This window comes from Hypomesus nipponensis, chromosome 14 (assembly GCF_054491055.1).
Source record: "Hypomesus nipponensis isolate SF chromosome 14, ASM5449105v1, whole genome shotgun sequence".
Classification (NCBI taxonomy): Eukaryota; Metazoa; Chordata; class Actinopteri; order Osmeriformes; family Osmeridae; genus Hypomesus; species Hypomesus nipponensis.
The window spans coordinates 23,409,457-23,423,034 of NC_140374.1; the positions used below are offsets into that span (position 1 = coordinate 23,409,457).

Below are 13,578 nucleotides of genomic sequence, written 5' to 3' on the forward strand. Positions count from 1 at the left end.
GAGTTATTTTCTAGGACCATGTTCTTGATTTCAGTTTCCTGTTCAGGTGACAGAAGACGTTCCCAACCACCTTGTGTTGGTAATCTTTCAGTTCTGCCAAACAAATAGTAAAATACTGTAAAAACTGTGTAGGAATACAAAGTAGGAATACATTTCCCAAATACTTGAAACATACTTTATTTTTACAGTCCTACAGAACAGTCTACAGGCAATACTACACTACTGTACTCATTGAGTACTGTATTGATATGCAGTAGGCCTACTGCAATTTTGTAGTTAGAGTAGATTTCTTACCTATTCTCATTTTGGAAAGTCTGGATGATGGATGCTACAGTGTACCTGCTCAAATTTGGCTTTACTCTTTGCCCAGCCTCCCTCATTGTTAGACCATGGTTGACCACATGGTCAACCAAAGCGGATCAGATCTCATCAGAGACTACGGTCCTTGGCCTTCCTCATCCTCGTCCTCCCCGTCCTCCTCCTCTTACTCTCACTCCTCTGCCTCTGTTTCCAATGTTGGCACCATTGCTCAAAAACAGAAGAGGTCACCTGTTGCCCTTTTATGCTAAAGCTCTGATTGCTAATTGTAAAACTGTGTGACAGGTGTTTGCCCATGCGATGAGTCAGTGTGCATATCTGCATGGCAGTGTGTTCCTTGTGAAAAGATTTTCTTCATGAAAATTGTGCCAAATGCAGAGAATTGTGTGTTTTAGAACTGCAATTTGAGTGTAAAGCAGGACTTGTGCATGTAGTTTAGCAGAATTGGTTCATAGGGTTGGTGCATGAATTACATGTTGTGTTCATTGTGTCTCAAGTACCAGTATTTGTGTGTCAACAATTGAGAAAAACTGTAATGCAACTCGACTTAATGAGTTACAACAATCCATAATTGCAAATGGAAACGTATTCCACAATATCAACAGGGTCAACATTGCTGCACTAAGTTGCATCCTACAGAAACATAACTTCAGAATGAAACAGCTGTACAGCCATTTGAGATGAAGTGTCAGGGTCAAGGATCTGCGCCATGATTATGCACAAGTATGTGTCACTTTACTTTAGATACTATATATTGTAATGTGGGAATGAGGGTTTATGCTGCCACCTGCCTTGCCTGTAGCTTGTAGTTTTTGTCTATACTGACCCAACCCAACCCAACCCACCCCCTACTGAAAATATAGACATTGTTGTTACTGTATGTGTTTTCAGTAACACTTTTCAATATTTTCTGTTACAGAGAGTTCTGGATTTTGATGCCGCCGAACTGCCACATGAGTTCATTTAACGTGGATGTGGCAGGCTCTTGCCAAAACCAGGCGTCGGGGTCGTAACATAGTTGGACAAAGGGCCGTTGTAAATGTCCCTGGGCAGCGTGGGGGAAATATCACCTTGTGTGCTGCAATTAGTGTCCAAGGAGTCCTGCATCACCATGCCACTCTAGGTCCCTACAATACAGGACAGATCATTGCATTTTAGATGCACTGCATGCAGTGTGCAGGACAGACCAGAGCAGCCCAGGTTTGTTGTCATCTGGGATAATGTTAGTTTCCACCGGGCTGCTCTGGTCCGAGATTGGTTCAACAACCATAACCACTTCACACCTTTACTTGCCCCCTTACAGCCCCTTTCTAATGCAATCGAGGAATTCTTTTCAGCGTGGCGGTGGAAAGTTTATGATCGGCAACCACACGCCCGCTTCTTCTGCAAGCAATGGAAGAGGCATGCGGAGACATTGAGGTGGGACTAGCCCACGAGGACATTGCCTGTGATGTTGACGAGGTCTTGTGGGCCACAAGACCCACCACACACACACCCACACACAACAAGTATATATATATTTTTCAAGAGCAATCTATCCAGTAATTATTATTTTTTTGTTTTGTTGCTAAATTTGATGATTTGTGATTCTCTTTTTCTTTATCTCTGTAAGAATGTTTGTTTTTTGTAAAAATGTCTTTGATTACTGCATAAATTCTACTTTTGAGTTTTACAGAGTCTGAGAAAAGGACAATAAAAATTGAAACACAAAGACTGCAGTGTTTATATAGCGCCCATCAGTGTGTTGCTGCCTGCTGGTGATATGAAAGAGTAATTCAAATGGCGCTTGTGTCTATGGTTTTGTTGCAAAAATGTGATTTTTAGAAAGGAGTGTTTTGACATAACGAGCCAAATTCTCAATAGTATGAAAAAGTGTGTGAGCAATAGGAAAAAACTTTAACTGCGCAATGTATTTACACATGGGTTCCACTAGAGGAGCCATGCAAACACTGTGCAGAGTAGACCGCGTCTGTCTTCTTTGGTTGTCTCCGAAACACCGTAGTAGTAGTACAGAAATGGATGGCGTCTGTCCTGACATGTTTTGTAACTGAGATTTTGGTAAGCATCTTGCCACATAGTATTACTGTATTTCAGAGATACAAATGACAAGTGTAGGAACTGTTTGTGAAGCTTTGCTGGTGTTGCTATGCCACTGTTTGTGACAAAAACGTAGTTTTCTGTTACATTTGTGTCAGAATCATAGTAGCATTAGCTAGCACGCTAGAGAGCTTTACAGTATAAGCACAATGACCAACGGTGGCTTGAGAGTTAGCATGATGCTACTGCTAGCCCAGATAGCTACAGACATTCAAACATACACAATCATAGCCTACATAGTCTCAAGCAATGCAAGCTATCATTTCCAATGACACATGTAATACTTTACGTTTATATTCGTTTATACACGTGATTTGTCTTTTGTGTGTCTGTATGTCAAACTGTCGCGTTGCTAGCTGTACTAGCTAGCATGCCCATAGATGGTAGCGAGGATCAGGTGCCCCCATCCAAATACAGCGCTGCATTCACCCAGGGAGATGCAAAGGAGGATGGGGCTGCCCAGGTCTCCATCCAGGGGACCAGCGGGGACTCTGAGCCTTCAGAAGCCTGCCCAAACGATAGTGGACCGAGCGATAGCAGCAGTGGTATGTTTCTGGTATGAAGGGTTAGCTAGACATCTGGTGCTGATGCCACTGTAGAAAAATCACACCCTTGCATAATAAATGTTTAACAAACAATACTTTGAGAGTGGCATTATTAAATAGTACTGTTGATTCTCTATTAATTGTTTGTATTAATCATGATCTCAATCAGTGTGTTAACCCTCTTTCTTTGATCCTCAGGTTGTAAAAGATCCAAGGCCCTGCTCCAGATTAACCGTCAGTGTATCCAGGCGGCAAGTGCCAGTTCTGGGGCTGCGGAACTGCAGGGCCTTGGCGTGGCGGTGTACGACCACGATGTTTTGGAGCAGGGCGTGCTGCAGCAAGTGGACCAGGCCATCCAGGAGGCTGGCCAGGCTGCAGCCAAAGCAGAGGCCGAGAAGGAGTACCAGTCAGTCCTGGATGATGTCAGGTGAGGAGGAGAAGGTGGGAGGCTGAGGGTGGAGGCCATGTGGCTGAAGAGGATGGACAAAGGGCCTGACGGTGGAGGCTGCCACCGCGACGAAGTGTCCTCTTTCACAAACTAAAATCTGGTCACCCTATGTAAGGGCGGACAATGTTGATAAAATACATTTCGAAGTGTGACGGGAAACGTTAACGTTCATCAGGGAATTAAAGCACATTGAATTGCGGTTTTACAATCCTCTCCCGACGTATAACTCAGATGGCTGAGCGGTATACTCAGATGGCTGAGATAAGTCAGATGGCTGAGCGGTTAGGGAGTCGGGCTATTAATCAGAAGGTTGTTGGTTCGATTCCTGGCCGTGCCAAATGACATTGTGTCCTTGGGCAAGGCACTTCACCCTACTTGCCTCGGGGGAATATCCCTGTACATACTGTAAGTCGCTCTGGATAAGAGCGTCTGCTAAATGACTAAATGTAAATGTATAACTATGCAAATTACATTTTGTTCGAGATCGGTAGGCTGAACCAGGAAAGGACACCCCATATCTGTCAACTGTATCAGGCTCTGAAAGTGGGAGGGGATAGGTAGAAATGCAGAGTTTGTTATGGAAAACCTGATGGCTAGTAGGTTAGTTTCACAGAGTAAGTTACCATCGACACTTACTAAAAGTTTTCGTTACCTCTCTTTCTTGATCGGAAAACCCAGAGTTTGCCTCATTTTAGGGTAACTGAACCCGCTTTCGAGAATACCCCCCTGGACACGAGTCTGGGCCTGGTGGGTGATGCTGACAGTAGGAACAAAGCAGTGTTGAGATGGACACACAGAGGTCTCATAAAGCTTAGGCTTCACTTTACATGTTTTACGTTCATCCATTTACTGCATGGATTAAATCAATATCCTTATGGTACATGGTTATAGCAAGGTTAGATGTGGTTTATAACATGCTCATAACTTCTGCCTCTCTTGCTGCCTGTTGTGTGTTTCTCAGGTCATGCACTGCCGCTCTAAAGCACATCAACAAGATCATAGACCAGCTGACTCCCTTCGCTGCCTCCAGCAAGGACATCAGCAGGAAGGTGGAGTCCGTCAGACGCCAGAAAGAGAACAAGGTCAGAGGAGAATCAAATACTTATAGACTGATAGTAAAAGTGGCGGTTAAATAAATGTCTTGTCAAGGTTATTGTCTATATATGCAGGAATTGAAATTGCAACCATTTTGGTTGCATTTGCTCCAGAAATTGTGTCTGTGCAACCTCAAATATATTTGGGAGCATTTGTGTTAGGGCAAATAATCGTTATGGTGCAACCTGTTTTATTTTCTTACCAAAATGCTCGCTAATTAGCCAATACATGTGCCTGCTGTGAGCTGATACAGTGACCGGTCCACCGTTACATAACCAATTAAATGCCATATTTTTGTTCTAAACTTGAATGCAGATTTTAGATTGGTTAATATTCGCTGTCTGTCACTACGCCCCGTTGTCACGTGAGCTAACTTGCGCGCAAAATAAATCTATAACATAAAAATTGTATTTGTGCTGTTCCTTAATATTTGTTGGCTGCTCCTAAATTTTTGCTGGTGCTCCCAACATTTTAATGTTGGGAGCACCAGTGCCACCAAGTAAAAAAGTACATTTCAAGCCCTGTCTTTGTAGATAAATAGTTGTTACAGAGATACTGTAAGGTGGATGTTAATAACAGCGATATTGAAGAAAATGATGTTGATGATGATAATGGTAATGATAATGATGTTGGTAGTGATAATATTGATGGTAATGACCATGATATGATGGTAATAATGATGATGATGAAGAGAGCACGTCTTCCCCGCTGTAGGAGAAGCAGCTGAGGAAGATCAGGGCCAAGCAGCGGAGACTGCAGGCGGTGCTAGGAGGAGAGGATGCCCTCCGGGTGGAGACTGAGCTACTGGCTGAGGACGACGGGGAGGAAGGTGACTGTGTGTCTGTGTACATAGAAGTGTGTGTGTGTACATAAAAGTGTGTGTGTGTGTACATAAAAGTGTGTGTGTATACATAGAAGTGCGTGTGTGTGAACATAGAAGTGTGTGTACATAGACAAGCATGGGTTTATTTTAATAGAGGTCGTAGCAGTAGCTTGTGTGTGGGTGTTTGCCACTGTGTTGTTGGGTAAGCATGAGGCTGACATCATCTAGTTGTGATGGAGGACAAATACCTGGGTTTCAAGTAGGGAATTTAAAGTAAACCTGTTGTGTGTGTGTGCTTGTCCATCCAGAGCCGGGCCCCTCCACCCTTGGAAGCATGCTGATGCCCTCCCAGGAGACCGAGTGGGAGGAGCTTATCCGGACCGGTCACATGACCCCGTTCGGGACGAGGATCCCTCCAAAGGAGGAGAAGAAGAAGGAACCCAGGAAGCTGATGCTGTCCGAGAACACCGGGTTCGACCTCTACCTGGCTGACCAAGCTCAGCTGGCCGGAAGAGGAAGAGAAGAGAAGAGGAAGAGACACACACCTCTGAAGAGGAAGAAGATGGCAGTTGAGGGCGACGGGAGGAAGACCAGCGGGCAGACGGTGTCCTCCTCTTCCTCTTCGCTGAAGGACAAGCTTCAGAACCGCATGCGCAAGCTCCAGAGAAGTGCCTTAAGGGCCCACCCTAAGGCCAGGGCCAAGGGGGAGCCCCAGGCGCCCAAGCCCAGGAGGAAGCAGCGTGCCGGAGGAGAGGAGACGGACAGCGAGGGGTCTGAGTACCTGCCCAGTGATGAGGGGATGGACCTTGAGAAAGAGGAGAGGGAGGCCGCGGAGGAAGGTTGGGGAGAGGAGGATGAGGAGGGGTACAGCCTGAAGCCCTACAGGACAAAGAGCGATGGAAAAGGGAGGAAGAAGGGGAAGAATAAGAAGGAGGAGAGTGAGGAGGAGTATTGCCCCAGCAGCTCTGAGGAAGAGGAGGAAAATGGGAAAAAGGGACAGGAGAAGAAATTCAAAGATGACGGCGATATAGAGTTCTACAAACAGAGGATACGGTAACATACTGGCTTCTGTCTACCATCTCGCTTTCTGTCTGTCCATCTGTATGCCTGTCTCTCTCTCTGTGTGGCCTTCTCTGCATCTGTCCCTCTCTCTGTCTGTCTTGGTCTGTCTCTCTCTGTCCTTCTTTTTCTAGTACTCATTGGTCACTTGTAGTCCTGACTAGGCAATTTCTCTGATCAACAGCCCGGCACTGGGCTGGGGAATGAGAGGAAGAAAGGGGACAGACAGAAGTGTGTCGAGAGATAACGGGCAGTCAAGGGGGGGGGAAGGCAAAGGGAGATGGCAGGTAAAGTCTGTGAATGAGAAGATGGAGAAGACTGTATGAGAAGAGAGAATGTTGAGGGGAGAGGACAATAAGTGGAGGTGGATGGTGGACAGGGAAAGTAGTAGAGAGAGAGAGTGTGTGTGTTTGTGTGTGTGTGTGTGTGAGTAGAGAAAAAGGGGAGGGGCGGGGGGAGGTGGGCCGAAAAGCGTAATTAACTGAACCAATGCTTAGTCTTGACTTAATTAGAGGCAGTGGTCTCCCAGGCCTTCCGGAGGACTAGTTTCAGCACAGGGTGACAGGACCGGCCCCAAATGAAGATGGATTCTTATCCGTTCCTCTCCACACCTTTCCTGGGAGCTCACACGACTAATTGTCTGTATCAATCTTCATTTGCTGTGTGACGACGTTGTTTCTAACTGCCCTCTCTACCCCTCTCCATTAAAATTGCTCTTCGATCCCACTCCTATCAAACACACTCTGCCCTACATCTCCAACTGCTCTCAGAGAGCACTCAACCTGTCTATAGTTACTCTTCCCCTTGACTAGTCTAAAGCTGCTCTACCAGTCTGTAACTCAGTAGTCTATAGCTACTCTTCCAGTCTACCAGTCGATGGCTGTTCCACCTGTCAACCACTCTACCGGTCTATAGCTATACCTGTCGACTGCTCTACCAGTCTGTAGTCACTATTCCAGTCTACCAGTCAATAGCTGCTCTACCAGTCTACTTCTCTACTAGTCTATAGTTACTTTTTTTTTTTTTACAAGGCTACCAAACTAGAGCAAATGTACTTGTTTATAGCTGTTCTACCTGTCTAGTCCTGGTCTGCCAGTTGTGTGTACTGACTGTTTTGTGTTTTGTACAGGAAATGGAAGAGGCAGCGGTTGAGAGAGAGGGAGGAGAGGAGAGAGAGAGGAGAGGAGGAGGAGGACGACAGTGATGCAGAGTTTGATGAGGGGTTCAAAGTACCTGGTTTTCTCTGGAAAAAACTCTTCAAGTAAGCAACACACACCACACACACACACACACTCCAGTCATAATCATAAACACAAAGTTTTCTGAGCTGAAGGAACGCGTACACAACTTAATTTAGAGCCATTAATGTTTCCCATTCACCTACAAGGTTAGTGTCGTGAATAAGTCATACATAATGCCTATCTGGTCAGATACCAGTGCTACCTTTGCGCAGTAGCACAATAGGATGGTTGATTTTCATAAGGATTCCAGGTGTGTGTGAGTTTCTGTGTGTGTGTGTGTGTTTGTCCTGTATTGCGCTGTATGCCACTCCCACACCACTTAAGGCCCTTTACATCAAATCAATAGTGATAATGGCTTTATGATTAATTCATCACAACACACTGTAAAATGGAGATAGGGGGGTGGAGGAAGTGGGATGGAGATGAGGGAGGGAGGTAGAGGGAGGGATTGGCGTGGAGGGAGGGGCTTCGGTGTTTGCATGAACATCCCAGCGCAGCAGATGTTTGTGTGTGTGTTCATATTTGTGTGTGTGTGTTTCAGGTACCAGCAGACAGGTGTGCGTTGGATGTGGGAGCTGCACTGTCAGCAGGCTGGAGGGATTCTGGGTGATGAGATGGGATTGGGTAAAACAATCCAGGCCATCGTTTTCCTCGCCGCGCTGAGCTATAGCAAGCTCAGAACACGAGGGTGCAACTACAGGTACACACACTCTCTTTCACACACAGACACACATACGCAAACACACACACACACAGAAACAAACACACCTACACACACACACGCACTCTCGCACACATGCACGCGTCATACACAGAAACACACAGAAACAAACACACACAGAAACCAATGCATACACAGGACGCTCGCACAGACACACACTGTGTGTCAAGTTAGTGTTTCCCTGTGATGTCTGCAGTAAAAGTGAGATGAGTCTGATAATTGAAACATGTTTAATAATTCAGACAAAAACTCTCTCCAGCAGAAATCACCCTGATCAAATATTCATACAACACAGACACACAGTCTCCGCCCACACCCAGGGCAAGTGTGTGTGTGTGTGTGTGTCTAAGAGAGTGTGTGTGTTTGTGCGCATTAGAGGGGGAGGGGGAGGGGGAGGGGGAGATGTGTGAGTGTGTGTCTGAAAGGACACATCAAAGGGGAGGATAGAGGGGATTATACATGAAACCCAGGAGTAAACACGTGTTAGGGCCAGGGCCCTCTTGTTTTCAAAACACACACTCACTCAGGGGGATGGTCAATACTCTGTCTGCAGTCAACATCCACAAATTGATTGTTTGTAAACTCAATTATAGGCAAGTATCAATAGCTTTCACCAGCAAAGTTTCAAATCACCATATAAATGCTCTGTGTGATTCTGGGCAAATGCTCTCAAAGCAGTTTAAGACACACACACATAAATGCTCATAGTATTTTCTTAAGTAGCCTAAAGACTCTTCAGAAAGTTTTAAAGGAACTGAGGTCCTGACTCAACATCACACTCTTAAATCGTTATAATATTTTCCAGGTGGATTACTGTCAGAGACTACCTGAGGCCTGGTGGACAAACTGGGCTGAACAGGACTCCGTCTGGGTGGCTGAGGGAGGGCGGGGGCAGAGAGTAGAGGGAAATGGGTGTCTGTTTATGTAACACTGTGGCATTGCGTCGCTGTTAGGTATACCTTTCTTCCCGATCTGACCACTTCTGGTTTTGAACTTGGGTCCTCTGACTTACAAACGCGATGACCAACACTTTAAACAATGCAAAGCAAGCTCTCTAGGTGGGTGGTATTCATATTGAGGAGTGTTATTTTCTCTGTCTTACCCCTACCCCTTACCCCTAGCCCTTAGTTGTGCGCGTTCCTGTGAGAGTAAGTGGTGTCCCAATACTCTTTGATCTAGGGGTGGGGTTAAGACAAAGGGGTATACACCCCTTAAAACCAAGTAAGGTCGGGAGCTTACTTGAAACCTAGGGGTATGTGAATACTGTGCTACCTGCAACTTAGGGTTAGGGTTAGGGTTAGGGTTAGGGTTAGGGTTAGGGTTAGGGTTAGGGTTAGGGTTAGGGTTAGGGTTAGGGTTAGGGTTAGGGTTAGGGTTAGGGTTAGGGTTAGGGTTAGGGTTAGGGTTAGGGTTAGGGTTAGGGTTAGGGTTAGGGTTAGGGTTAGGGTTAGGGTTAGGGTTAGGGTTAGGGTTAGGGTTAGGGTTAGGGTTAGGGTTAGGGTTAGGGTTAGGGTTAGGGTTAGGGTTAGGGTTAGGGTTAGGGTTAGGGTTAGGGTTAGGGTTAGGGTTAGGGTTAGGGTTAGGGTTAGGGTTAGGGTTAGGGTTAGGGTTAGGGTTAGGGTTAGGGTTAGGGTTAGGGTTAGGGTTAGGGTTAGGGTTAGGGTTAGGGTTAGGGTTAGGGTTAGGGTTAGGGTTAGGGTTAGGGTTAGGGTTAGGGTTAGGGTTAGGGTTAGGGTTAGGGTTAGGGTTAGGGTTAGGGTTAGGGTTAGGGTTAGGGTTAGGGTTAGGGTTAGGGTTAGGGTTAGGGTTAGGGTTAGGGTTAGGGTTAGGGTTAGGGTTAGGGTTAGGGTTAGGGTTAGGGTTAGGGTTAGGGTTAGGGTTAGGGTTAGGGTTAGGGTTAGGGTTAGGGTTAGGGTTAGGGTTAGGGTTAGGGTTAGGGTTAGGGTTAGGGTTAGGGTTAGGGTTAGGGTTAGGGTTAGGGTTAGGGTTAGGGTTAGGGTTAGGGTTAGGGTTAGGGTTAGGGTTAGGGTTAGGGTTAGGGTTAGGGTTAGGGTTAGGGTTAGGGTTAGGGTTAGGGTTAGGGTTAGGGTTAGGGTTAGGGTTAGGGTTAGGGTTAGGGTTAGGGTTAGGGTTAGGGTTAGGGTTAGGGTTAGGGTTAGGGTTAGGGTTAGGGTTAGGGTTAGGGTTAGGGTTAGGGTTAGGGTTAGGGTTAGGGTTAGGGTTAGGGTTAGGGTTAGGGTTAGGGTTAGGGTTAGGGTTAGGGTTAGGGTTAGGGTTAGGGTTAGGGTTAGGGTTAGGGTTAGGGTTAGGGTTAGGGTTAGGGTTAGGGTTAGGGTTAGGGTTAGGGTTAGGGTTAGGGTTAGGGTTAGGGTTAGGGTTAGGGTTAGGGTTAGGGTTAGGGTTAGGGTTAGGGTCAGGGTCAGGGTCAGGGTCAGGGTCAGGGTCAGGGTCAGGGTCAGGGTCAGGGTCAGGGTCAGGGTCAGGGTCAGGGTCAGGGTCAGGGTCAGGGTCAGGGTCAGGGTCAGGGTCAGGGTCAGGGTCAGGGTCAGGGTCAGGGTCAGGGTCAGGGTCAGGGTCAGGGTCAGGGTCAGGGTCAGGGTCAGGGTCAGGGTCAGGGTCAGGGTCAGGGTCAGGGTCAGGGTCAGGGTCAGGGTCAGGGTCAGGGTCAGGGTCAGGGTCAGGGTCAGGGTCAGGGTCAGGGTCAGGGTCAGGGTCAGGGTCAGGGTCAGGGTCAGGGTCAGGGTCAGGGTCAGGGTCAGGGTCAGGGTCAGGGTTAGGGTTAGGGTTAGGGTTAGGGTTAGGGTTAGGGTTAGGGTTAGGGTTAGGGTTAGGGTTAGGGTTAGGGTTAGGGTTAGGGTTAGGGTTAGGGTTAGGGTTAGGGTTAGGGTTAGGGTTAGGGTTAGGGTTAGGGTTAGGGTTAGGGTTAGGGTTAGGGTTAGGGTTAGGGTTAGGGTTAGGGTTAGGGTTAGGGTTAGGGTTAGGGTTAGGGTTAGGGTTAGGGTTAGGGTTAGGGTTAGGGTTAGGGTTAGGGTTAGGGTTAGGGTTAGGGTTAGGGTTAGGGTTAGGGTTAGGGTTAGGGTTAGGGTTAGGGTTAGGGTTAGGGTTAGGGTTAGGGTTAGGGTTAGGGTTAGGGTTAGGGTTAGGGTTAGGGTTAGGGTTAGGGTTAGGGTTAGGGTTAGGGTTAGGGTTAGGGTTAGGGTTAGGGTTAGGGTTAGGGTTAGGGTTAGGGTTAGGGTTAGGGTTAGGGTTAGGGTTAGGGTTAGGGTTAGGGTTAGGGTTAGGGTTAGGGTTAGGGTTAGGGTTAGGGTTAGGGTTAGGGTTAGGGTTAGGGTTAGGGTTAGGGTTAGGGTTAGGGTTAGGGTTAGGGTTAGGGTTAGGGTTAGGGTTAGGGTTAGGGTTAGGGTTAGGGTTAGGGTTAGGGTTAGGGTTAGGGTTAGGGTTAGGGTTAGGGTTAGGGTTAGGGTTAGGGTTAGGGTTAGGGTTAGGGTTAGGGTTAGGGTTAGGGTTAGGGTTAGGGTTAGGGTTAGGGTTAGGGTTAGGGTTAGGGTTAGGGTTAGGGTTAGGGTTAGGGTTAGGGTTAGGGTTAGGGTTAGGGTTAGGGTTAGGGTTAGGGTTAGGGTTAGGGTTAGGGTTAGGGTTAGGGTTAGGGTTAGGGTTAGGGTTAGGGTTAGGGTTAGGGTTAGGGTTAGGGTTAGGGTTAGGGTTAGGGTTAGGGTTAGGGTTAGGGTTAGGGTTAGGGTTAGGGTTAGGGTTAGGGTTAGGGTTAGGGTTAGGGTTAGGGTTAGGGTTAGGGTTAGGGTTAGGGTTAGGGTTAGGGTTAGGGTTAGGGTTAGGGTTAGGGTTAGGGTTAGGGTTAGGGTTAGGGTTAGGGTTAGGGTTAGGGTTAGGGTTAGGGTTAGGGTTAGGGTTAGGGTTAGGGTTAGGGTTAGGGTTAGGGTTAGGGTTAGGGTTAGGGTTAGGGTTAGGGTTAGGGTTAGGGTTAGGGTTAGGGTTAGGGTTAGGGTTAGGGTTAGGGTTAGGGTTAGGGTTAGGGTTAGGGTTAGGGTTAGGGTTAGGGTTAGGGTTAGGGTTAGGGTTAGGGTTAGGGTTAGGGTTAGGGTTAGGGTTAGGGTTAGGGTTAGGGTTAGGGTTAGGGTTAGGGTTAGGGTTAGGGTTAGGGTTAGGGTTAGGGTTAGGGTTAGGGTTAGGGTTAGGGTTAGGGTTAGGGTTAGGGTTAGGGTTAGGGTTAGGGTTAGGGTTAGGGTTAGGGTTAGGGTTAGGGTTAGGGTTAGGGTTAGGGTTAGGGTTAGGGTTAGGGTTAGGGTTAGGGTTAGGGTTAGGGTTAGGGTTAGGGTTAGGGTTAGGGTTAGGGTTAGGGTTAGGGTTAGGGTTAGGGTTAGGGTTAGGGTTAGGGTTAGGGTTAGGGTTAGGGTTAGGGTTAGGGTTAGGGTTAGGGTTAGGGTTAGGGTTAGGGTTAGGGTTAGGGTTAGGGTTAGGGTTAGGGTTAGGGTTAGGGTTAGGGTTAGGGTTAGGGTTAGGGTTAGGGTTAGGGTTAGGGTTAGGGTTAGGGTTAGGGTTAGGGTTAGGGTTAGGGTTAGGGTTAGGGTTAGGGTTAGGGTTAGGGTTAGGGTTAGGGTTAGGGTTAGGGTTAGGGTTAGGGTTAGGGTTAGGGTTAGGGTTAGGGTTAGGGTTAGGGTTAGGGTTAGGGTTAGGGTTAGGGTTAGGGTTAGGGTTAGGGTTAGGGTTAGGGTTAGGGTTAGGGTTAGGGTTAGGGTTAGGGTTAGGGTTAGGGTTAGGGTTAGGGTTAGGGTTAGGGTTAGGGTTAGGGTTAGGGTTAGGGTTAGGGTTAGGGTTAGGGTTAGGGTTAGGGTTAGGGTTAGGGTTAGGGTTAGGGTTAGGGTTAGGGTTAGGGTTAGGGTTAGGGTTAGGGTTAGGGTTAGGGTTAGGGTTAGGGTTAGGGTTAGGGTTAGGGTTAGGGTTAGGGTTAGGGTTAGGGTTAGGGTTAGGGTTAGGGTTAGGGTTAGGGTTAGGGTTAGGGTTAGGGTTAGGGTTAGGGTTAGGGTTAGGGTTAGGGTTAGGGTTAGGGTTAGGGTTAGGGTTAGGGTTAGGGTTAGGGTTAGGGTTAGGGTTAGGGTTAGGGTTAGGGTTAGGGTTAGGGTTAGGGTTAGGGTTAGGGTTAGGGTTAGGGTTAGGGTTAGGGTTAGGGTTAGGGTTAGGGTTAGGGTTAGGGTTAGGGTTAGGGTTAGGGTTAG

General features: G+C 47.4%; 1 protein-coding gene across 1 annotated transcript; it reads left to right on the forward strand.

Annotated features, from left to right (window-relative positions):
• Window positions 1-2,306: 2,306 nt before the first annotated feature.
• On the forward strand, window positions 2,307-8,362 carry LOC146259276 (DNA excision repair protein ERCC-6-like; the record flags this gene model as incomplete). The annotated part of the gene is made up of 8 exons (XM_084672781.1): window positions 2,307-2,376; window positions 2,772-2,960; window positions 3,159-3,387; window positions 4,370-4,490; window positions 5,218-5,332; window positions 5,635-6,379; window positions 7,515-7,646; window positions 8,168-8,362. Coding segments are annotated over exons 2-8 (1,712 nt in total), but the record flags the coding sequence as incomplete, so codon positions are not given.
• Between the last annotated feature and the right edge of the window lie 5,216 nt (window positions 8,363-13,578).